Source organism: Cinclus cinclus, chromosome 6, assembly GCF_963662255.1.
Source record: "Cinclus cinclus chromosome 6, bCinCin1.1, whole genome shotgun sequence".
Lineage (NCBI taxonomy): Eukaryota > Metazoa > Chordata > Aves > Passeriformes > Cinclidae > Cinclus > Cinclus cinclus.
In genome coordinates, this window is record NC_085051.1 from 2,721,117 (window position 1) to 2,731,624 (window position 10,508).

At 39.6% G+C, this 10,508-nt stretch overlaps 1 protein-coding gene across 2 annotated transcripts in view; it reads left to right on the plus strand.

Annotated features, from left to right (window-relative positions):
* Positions 1-10,508, plus strand: part of IMMP1L (inner mitochondrial membrane peptidase subunit 1) — a 30,895-nt gene extending 20,387 nt beyond the window's left edge. For both annotated transcript variants that reach the window (XM_062494884.1, XM_062494885.1), the window contains 2 exons: positions 5,727-5,837; positions 10,383-10,508. In XM_062494884.1, the coding sequence (XP_062350868.1) occupies positions 5,727-5,837; positions 10,383-10,451 (180 nt within the window). In that variant the 3' untranslated portion in view covers positions 10,452-10,508. The remainder of the gene's footprint in view (positions 1-5,726; positions 5,838-10,382) is intronic.

Below are 10,508 nucleotides of genomic sequence, written 5' to 3' on the forward strand. Positions count from 1 at the left end.
TCTCTGCAAACTGTTAAGTAATCTTTAATGAATAAATTGATATTTTCTTCTAAAACACTCATCTGTAAATCTGAGGCTTATAAGAATCTGGACTGATGAATCACAGACATAGTCTGAATATTTGTTCAGGAGTTCCTAAATGTAGCTGGGAGATTTGGGTCTGAAAGTTTTGGCCTAAGAACATGAACCAGTTAGTTTTAACTGAGAATACTTTTAGAAAAGGAAGGGTGACTAATAATTTAAATTTAGGGTTGCAGCTAGAGGTTTTAGAAATCAGATATATAGCTTTTCCACCCGATTGACATCTGTGTATTTAATAGTATGATCTAGATCTTAGCATTAAATATTTACAGCAGTAAACAATGCATGCAACTGTTTGCAGTATTTAACACAGCTGAAAACTTTTGGAACAGGTAAAAAGTGATACTGAGAGAAATCAGATATTTTTCTCATTTGATTGGCATAGACATCTCTGATGTGAAGACCTCTCCTATGAAGCCATGAGTGTAGTGATCCAACCTTTTAAGTTCCATGTAGTTAAGCTCAGAACAGCAGTAGTTCCTCCTACAATACACAAAGTTCAGAAGGAGCAGCAATGGTTAAACCCCAAACATTGAAATAAGCAATGAGTGCTCTGATAAGTCACTGTAACAGCTTACACACATTTTTGTTACAAAACAGCACCCAACTGGTAGAGAAAAATGTCTTAGAAATTCAAGCCCAAGTTAGTATTCCTTAGTTTCCTAGTGGTGTGTGAGTTAACAGTGAAGTGTGATTTTAAGTATGTGATTTTAATATTGTTTAATATTTAATTTCGAAACTTAGACAAGTCTTCATATCTTGGCTTTTTTATAAATCTCCTATTAAAATTACAAATGTCTTAGTACAGAGAATGAATTAACAATATAAATATGTAATCACAATGAATTAGATTTCTGTATAAAAACACATTAGTGTTTGACTCTCATCCTCTCTAATTACAACCTGGGCCAACATGATGTCTTCTTTTTAATATGTGCATTTAAATAAACTGGGTCAAGTACATTATGTCTTATTCATAAGCAGATTAAACTGTTCAGCAAGTAGAGGGAAAATGCTAAACTCTTTGGAAGTACCTATAAATTTAAGGTAAATTCATTCTGTTCCATTAAGAAACATTAAATTCCAGGGAATTCAGCCTTTCAAGCATACATAGAAGATGTTGATTTAATATCTGCAGTACTGTTTTAAGTTCCAGTATGGTTGCTCCCATTTAATAGCTTTTTTCAGCTCAAAAAAGTAAATATAAATGCTTACCCTGATTCTGAAAATATTGAGCTAATTAATGTGTTTGGTTTTATACAGATGGCAGCCTTAATATGAACAACATTTATGATAAACCTACAGAAACAGTGCCTGGAGCAACTGGATCATTAAAAAAAAAGTGTTTGTTAAGCATTATTCAGTCTTGGTTCTGAATTAATAAATAAAGGATTAAGGAGTAGTTATGTGAGACTTTAAGTATAGAGTGATAAAACAAACTCCTGCATTTCTGTGGTGTATATTTTATCCTAACTAGATGCAATTTACTTAAATAAGGCAATTTAATCAGTATTTAGTAAATTAGTCATTTGATATTGTAGAATCTTTCATCATATTTCACTTTAATCAAGAAAGGTAACACCTGTGGTTTATTCACAAAAGCTTCTTTTGTTAAATGAACACCCGCAGGCCATGAAGCAATTACATTTGTTGCTTGTACCAAAGTAGGAGGCACTTAAATAGACCTTAGTAGGGATAGATGAGAACTTGCAGACTTTATTCTTTTGTCCAGCACTGAGATTAGTTCTTATCATAGCTCAAGAAGGAAGCCTCTGAACTGAAAAGAAAAGATGGGAATGATTTAAAGTTCTTCTTAAGTTTGAAACTTTGATATTGCTGGAGGTGATGTGAATACCTGTGACCTTACAAAAGTTCAAACATCTACTCCCAGCTGATTGTACGTGCTGATGTCTTTTGAGATTGCAAGACATTCATGTTTGTAAGTCCCTTAAAATCACTCGCAAAAGCTCTCTCAAAACAAAGAACCCAAACCAAAGAAGCCTGTTTTCATTTTGTTGGGTTTGGGGGTATTTTTGAGGCAGATAATTTAGTCTGTTAGCTTTATTTGCAATACATTAATTTCCTAATATGTCAGTTAATGCAGCACAGGGTTCTTATCTCTTGGGTTTGAAGATAATGGAGTAATCAAAGAAAAAAGTTTGGCATCATGTAAAGAGGCCAAAAGAATATAATTATTTGATACCCCCTTTTAAGTAAATTAATGTTTCATGCTGGTGAGTATGCATCAAGCACCTGCCCTGTACTTCAGTTTTGTCACTTTAACTTCACCACTGAGTAAATTCCAACAGCTCTGCAAATTTTGTCAGTTTGTCTCAGTGAAAGATGCTTATTTGGGGTGAAAGAGAACGAACTACTGCTTCAAGCACGGTTGTTTGCAATCCCGAGTTTCGTTCTTCTGGTCGAGAGCCCGGGGAGGGAGCAGGGAGCAGAGTCGTGTCTGATGGGCGGCTTTCATTGTCACACGTTTAAGCTGCACTGCAGATAACCGCTTGTGCCTGAGAACTGCCGTCCCTGGGCAGCAAATCCGGGGATAATCTGCAGGGAACAGAGACACAGGGGTTGCTGAGGCAGAGGGAGTTGGTGCACACAGTCAGAGGCAGCGTTTCACAGCAACCTGCGCTGCTGAGGAATTGCTGGTCCTGCGGGAGTCCCGCTCGTTCTGAGAAAACTCAGCTGCTGAAGTGTGAGACTTCCCCATCTTCAGTGTAGGGGAGATCAGAAATGCTGCCCAGCCCAGGGCAGTGCTTTTACCCTTCAGCAGTTGGCTTTGCAGTCACTGTCCCTCTGTGTAGTGGGAACTGTGATTTCAGTGGTACTTCTTGGATACAGTTAACTTCGTCCAAGATACCAAAATGCAACGCTGTGAGTTGTCACACAAGTGGCTTTCCCTTCACTTTGGGTTTTTTTGGTAGCAGCAGCACATTGCTGTGTAATTAATGCGTTCTTATTAAAAATACAGCTTTCCAATAGTAATTTTTTTCTTTGGTCAATATCATTCCCAGCCAGTGTGCTTGCAGAGCTTTGCAGTGTTTCAAATTAGGTCCTGGCTCTGCAAAGGCTGATACTCCAAGTGAACTATTCCCTGTGTATAATCCCACTGAGATCACTGATGTGCTGTAGAGATGGCTTGGTGCATAGAGCCTTGTAGGATTCTGGCACTAGTCTTTATTTCAAATGGGTTTATACTACTCTTTTTTAAAAAAAATATTTTTTTAAAATTAATGATTATAGCCTGTCAGTGGTATTTTGTTTTACATTTTCCTGTAATTCTTGTGATTTTTATTGCTTGTCTTAATTCTAGGTTGTAGTGAAGTGCCTAGATGATGGACAGACACCCTACAAAGATATTACAGTGCATTATCCCTAGATCAATTGCACATTATGACAGTCCTCTTAATGCCAAATTCAGAGGTGTAGGGCCCAGTCATACCTTCCAGGGAAAACTGCAAAAATTGCCTTAAGTGGTGAATTTCAGGATATAGGAAGATACTTTACGGCAAATGTTGTACCTGGAGTGCAAACTGTGAACATCTCGTCTAGACAAATAATTGTTCCTAGTACTGAAAGCAGTTTTATGCCATTGCAGGCAAAAGTACACAAACACAAGATGCACATTCTACACAGGTTGTTTGACTCTGGATAGAAGCTTTTTAAAATGTGTAAGTTGACTTTGGATTGGTTTTTTGCTTGCAAGGTTCCTTGGGTAGGAGGAGGGCCAAAGTCATCTAGCTGGAACTAGCTGGCCTTCCCAGAGGATGCCCTTCCACACATGTGCCAGGAACCTGATCACCCTACCAAAGGTGACACACAAGCTGAATAGGGCATTCCTGTCTGGGAGAACAAGCACTAGAGGAGCTTGGCTGAAGTAGTGGATCAGTTAAAAACAAGGAGTTCTAAACATTCCTTTATAGCAGGGCCTGTGGAAGGAGATGGTACCAGTGGGTTTCAAAAGGGCTTAGACATTGCTGGTCACACGTGGATTCAAATGCTGAGAGCAGGCTTTGTGCCCTCTGACACACCTACAGCATTTTCCTGAGTGCCACAGAAATACAGGGGCTGGCTGGGAGGGATGGACAGGCTCCCAGACGCTTTCTGCTGTAAGTGTTTCATTCTGCCACTGCCAAAGGCAACCTGTGCTGTCTCAATCCACGGCTGACACATCTGCCAGGGCTCGGAAAGGGGCTCTGGCAGTACTGAGCCAGCCTTGGATCCTGTCTGGTGACAGGCACGTGGCTAAGAGAGAGCCTCAAATTAAAGACCAGGTTCCCAGGGAGTTACCTGGCCAGATACCTGCAAGTACCAACTGCAGTTTCTTCCAGTGGGGGTCTTGGGTTTGTTCTTACTGGTTCACAACCAGCCTTTACTCTAGAGTGGTATTTCACTTTTTTTAATCTGTTACCCATGAACTCTCTCTTATGTAGACTGTTGTGTTTAGAGTCTGCATGGCTCAGTTCTGAAACATTCATGTTACTGGTACTTCGAGTTTCATTTAAAATAGTTTGTTTATTTATTTAGTTAAGTTTCCATATGTTTTTCCTCTGAATTGGGGTCATGGTACACAATTCATTGTGTGTGTTTCAAGTATATACTTGGATTTGGAAAAATGTATGTTAAAGTCCATATTAAATATTCTCTAGATTGAGAATATGTTGCTTCATTTAAATTTTGAGCCTCGTTTAAAATTTTAGAAACAAAACCCAATTAGAAATGTAATTATTAAGTATTTTAGTTGGTAACTTGAAAGAGGTTATGTGTATCTGAAATGCTTTTATGAAAACATTACAAAACAGTATTGTATGTTCCAAGCAGATATCTTAGTTTAAGACTTGTAGGAGCAACTTTTTCACATATGAAAGCTTCATACTCTCATTTAGGTAACTATTACAGCTATGTTGCTGTTTCTCATTTTGTCATTGAGTCAGCCAGTGAATGCCATGAATCTGTGGTATGTTATATAGTTAATGCATAATATATATGGGCAATGAAAGGTCTTTGTCATATAGTATAAGGTCACCATCATTAATTTTCAAATTATAAAAAGGGATTTGCTGTTTTGTGATCATCATTATTGCAGTATAATGTGTTGTGGATTCTGCCTGCACATAGAATGAACTGTGATCTTAATTAGAACTTTGACAAGCCTACTCCGATAAAATGATGAGATTATTCGTAATTGATGTCACAATCAATTACCAGTTAGTTCATCATGAATCTACTAACAGGTCTAGCCTTGGTGCTGGCCCCAGGATGTTGATGAGTGTGTGGCTGCCCTGTTCATGCTGTTACTGCGACAGGAGGGCAGATTTTCAGTCAACATCCTAATGACCTCTTTTGAAGTCTATTAAATTAATGACCCTGTCACATTGGTCTAACCTCTTGCATCTTCATTTTGGATTTTTTGTTGCAAACCATTGGTTTTTGAGCACATGATAGAAGAGATACTTCGGAGCACTCCTCATCCCTCTAAATCTGGCAGTGGGTCTTACTAGACTCAATAAAATCTAGTTCATTACACAGTCATGAAATAAAGAGCACAGAAATCAGGAAAAACACTGTAAGGCAGAATGTGCTTAACACCATTCTGTTCTGGTTTCTTTTTACATTTCAATCTTGCTTAATCATAGGTGCCTAAAGGACATGTTTGGTTGGAAGGTGATAATCTCAGGAATTCTACAGATTCCAGGTGCTACGGGCCTGTTCCTTATGGGCTGATAAGAGGACGCATTTGTCTTAAGGTATGTGAATTTATACTATCTAAAAATAGTTGCATTAAAACATTTTTAATGCGTGGCTGTTAGGTATTGAAACTTGCCTCCCCAACTGTCTGGCCAAAGCAAATATAAAGGAAAGCATGAACACCACCTGCTGTAAAAGGATAAATCAACAATGATGGGGTTTTTGGAGGGAGGACTTTGGAGCAGCACTGAGCAGTCACTGCTATGAAAATTGAATGAATTATTCTGCAAGCAAATCCAAACATGGTGAAAACACAAAGGTACACACATACACCCTACTGCACAGATATTCCATCCTTACTTCGATTCTTGCCTCTCTGTAAAATGGCTTTTCACTGTTGTAGCTCTGTCCAAACAACAAAATGAAGGAAAAGATTCTCTTTCCAGGACTTGCACACATACTCTGGACATGTAGCCTGGCCTTGCTGCTTTTTAAACTAAAAAGTGTTTCGAATTAATATTATACTGTATAAATCATCACAGTCCCTTCTCCTTCTGCTTCAACAATTCTACAGTTTTTTTTCGCACTCAATTATTTTTTTCAAATTATCTGCATTACCAATTTACTCTTTTACCAAAAAGAAGAAATGTAACACAATTTCCTCTCCACAAAAAGTTTAATATCAAGGGAGTGTGTATTACACACTTATGCACCTGCTTTTAGAAAGCTGGATTTAAGTTGTGCATTCAGAATGATAAAAAAAGGTTTTCTCCATATATTTCAACACATCCACAAACCCATAATTTAGCACACCTGTACTACACAGGGAAGATTAGATCTTTCCAATTTAACAAAGTCCTATATCCTAAATTTACAGTATTTATGAACACAATTTGAGACTTTTCAATAAAAGACCCCCTTGCAGCTATTGAACACAGTAAGTAACTGTTTGCTAAACTTCAGACAACATGGCCCCTTCAGCCCTACTTGCAAATTTTGGGTGACTTCTGTTCCTCCTGGCTTGCATTTGCTCCGAGTTCTTCCCTGGTGTTTATTCAAGGCTCTGCTCCTTCTCCTGCTGTCTGCCTTACCCTGGACACCAGAGGGGAAAATGCTGATTCCCAACAGGGCTATTTTTATGACCCAAGTCTTAGATTGGATTCTAGACTGCTAAGAGGCAAAGGATGCCAATCTGCTGACACTCCTCTAATGAGAACGTGGCAGTAATAATGCAAAGAAAGCAAAATTACTGAAAAAAACGTTTGTCCAAACTGATGCACAGGTATAGAAAAGCTGCTGTTTACTACTTTAAGGGGAAATGTTAGCAAATACTGGAGGTATCAAGAACCTGTGTTTGGACAGCCAGATACAGTATCTCTCCACAGCAATAGATTTTGTGTCCAGCTTGTGCCCTGACAAGGAAGGTGTTTGAAAGACCTTAATGAAGTGACTGACAAGACTGAACCCTAAGTACACTCTGTAAAAGGAGTGGAACTCACACACAGGTAATTCATATTGAAGCACTACTTTAGGGCTCCAGAGCATTGTCTGTTAAAAAAGATACTATGCAATCACTTGATAATTAATCAAAATAATTTAACCAGATTTTACAGCAGTTATTTAATGACAGCAGCATAGAATAGGATTATTCAAGTTTTCATGAGCTTTACGTATATGGTGCCTAACAAAAGCAAAAATGAATTTGTTCTTCAAGTGAGTGTTAGTAGTTGGGTTATGATAAGTCACACGAGCATCCAGTGATGCTGCTCCTGTGTGTTGCTGCTGCACACTGCAGTAGAAGGCAGCAGACACAGCCTGCATGGGGGTGGCTGACCCCTGGCCAGGAAACCTCTGTGTGCTTTTAATGCAGCTTGCTGCAGCTTTTTGGCTTCTCTTTCATCCAGCAGCTTTTACTGCCTTCAGAATGGAAGCTTTTGTGCCTTTATCTTACAGTGGATTTTGGAGAAGCAGAGGAAAACAGTGCCTTTCAGTGCTAAGTTACTTCTTTAGAAATGGATACAAAAAACCCCAAATATAATTTGGAAGTCATGGATTTCAACAGAAGAGTCAGCTTAGCCAACCTGTTCTTGGCAAAACAAACATTTTTCTGAAGTTTAGACCAAAGGTTCTCAGTCAGTGTTGCTGCATGGGTTTTTAACCCTTACAGAAATACCAAGACGTGATTCTGTCTGCTCCTTTTTCTCCCTGAAACCGAATGTCCTGCCATTCCAAACACAAGGTCATTCCATAAAGGGCTGCTGAAATCAAAGCAGCTGAACATTCAGTAAAAACACTGGGAATCCCACTTTGACAGAACTCATGCTTCGTCCTATCCGAGGTAGGATATCCTGTGCATTTCCTGGATTTAGGCTCCATGTCAGAACTAGACCTGTGGTGTATCTTCAAAAGAGCTAGTTAGCCCCATTTGTGCCCCATCCATCAGATCAAATCTATCTATGTAGGCCAAAGCAAAGAAGGCAAAGAGCTGCTAATTGGAAGAGCCAGTCTGAATGAGCAAGTCACAGTCAACTTCTGTCAGAACTTAAAAGGACTTTGCATCACGACAGAGTGGCATGTCTTTGTTTCACAGAGGAGGGGTTTCCATCTCTTTCCAACCACGAGTATTGTTTCTCAGGTTCTCCCTGCATGCAGAATAGATAAAACATCATTTTCATTCTAACTCTGCCACTAGGACTACTGTGACAAATTTCAAACTACACTGTCAAAGCAACGTTTAAAGCTAAGTTGATTACTTTCACTGAAAAACAGGTTGCAGTAGGTGTGATTTGAGTTGCCTGAAATGAGATTTGTGCTGGAGTGAACTGATTAAAAAACTTTCTTCTCCAGGCCTTTGCTGGGATCAGCTTAGATTTGTTATATGGGATGTTTTTCTTTCCTTTTACTTCTGTTTGCCTTCAAGGCCAAACAAAGACTTGACACCCAGCCTGCAGCCAGCACAGGCCCTCTGGCCAGCCTTGAATTCTGCAGCTTTGCTGCTAACCAAGATCACAAATACCCTTCTGTTGTTGGCCTGTATCTGTATTTTTGTGTGGAACTTAAAATAGCTCACTGGCTGATCAGCACAGAGACAAGACATCACCTCTGTGGTTCTGTGTATCAGCAGCTGTTTCTTGTGCTCCTAACTGCACATGCCAGAACCACAAGTATTTTCTAAGATCTTGCACAGGAGCCTTTTTCTGATGCACAGAACTTAAGATCCCAAGCATGACTCACCCTTCTGCCTTCCTGAGGGCCCCAGAAGCTGATGGGGCACAGTGCTGCCAGGGGCCTGACAGGAGCCTGGAGCAGTGCACAGCCCCAGCCAGGAGTGAGCTGCTGCTGCTGCCTCCCGCCATGCCTGCCCTGACCTGCCTCAGCCTCTTCTGTCATGGCCCTCGGTGCTGGGGACAGACCAGGGGTAGAAATAACTGAACCTTTGCCTGTGCTTCCTCTTTTAAATAAGACAATTACTCTTTCACTCCCTGCAGAAAGTGGCAAAGGCTCCTTCTGTGCTGTGGCTGCTCTGTGAACTCAGAGTTGCTGTTTGGTTGCTGTTCTTATACCTTAAGACCAAATTTTAAGGAAAAATAAGTGATAAACAAAATACTGACAGATACTTTGGGAACAAGGTAGTATCCCACCTTTCTCTCTCTAGACTGCTTCATCTTGGGTAGGGGCTATGAAATTTTTATGGGATTAGAGCCACAGAGGGCACTGATTCTTCAGCATCATCTTTCCCTTCTTCCTGCTGAGCCCCTTGTGCCATCTTTGAAAGAACATCTTGCCAAGAGACACAGACATTCAAGGGAGACAAAGGACAATGAGGAAATGAATGTCCTTGCTTTCCTGGGTTTTTTTGCATCCAAAACCATCCTACATGTAATTAATGACTGTGCAGAGCGAAGTACTCTTGGGAGAGTTCAGTACATGAACAGCTATACAATTAATTTCTGGAGAGAAGATTTGTTTATTGGTGAGCATCATTCTCTGACACCTCTACTTGGTGAGGAGTTGTGCTTTTTTTGTAAATAACTGCCTCCTTCTCAGAGGAGCCCCTGGTCCAGAGCCCAGATGGTGGCAGGCACTCCACCCTTTCATTCCTGTTTGTGTAAGTTTACCTGCAGCCAACAAATCTTTTCCAAGGTTTGGTATTTTCAGTTCAAAGGCACATCTTGAAAATACAAATGTACACCTCACCACGGGGAGGTCCACGTGTGGGGTACTTTTTTTTTCTCCTAGATGGACCAAAAAACACATACCTTGTCGTTAAAGTCATGAAGAGCTTTACAAGCTACAAAACACTGAATTGGAAAGACACTCTTTAGGAACATATTTATTTCCAAGGGTGAAAAAAGCAATGGAATTTGTGAGGCTCTCCGTAGCAAAGCATGCCCTGTATAAATTGTAAAGTTCACACTGTGGAACAATTCCTTGTAATACACAATATTTATTACTCCTAGTAAGAGAAGCACATGAGTGAGCGAAGTTCTTTACCAAAGAGAAAAAAAAAATATGCTGTTTATGAAGCAATTACAATAACAAATGAAAAATAGTGAACTTGGAATTGTGAATAAAATCTCTTGCAATTGCGTTTTATTTTACAGATATGGCCTCTGAATGACTTTGGATTTCTACGTGCAAGCCCCAATGGCCACAGATTTCTTGATGATTAAAAGACTTAAGTTACTATTGACAGTTTTCATAGTATTTTCTACTAGAATGAATGGAAC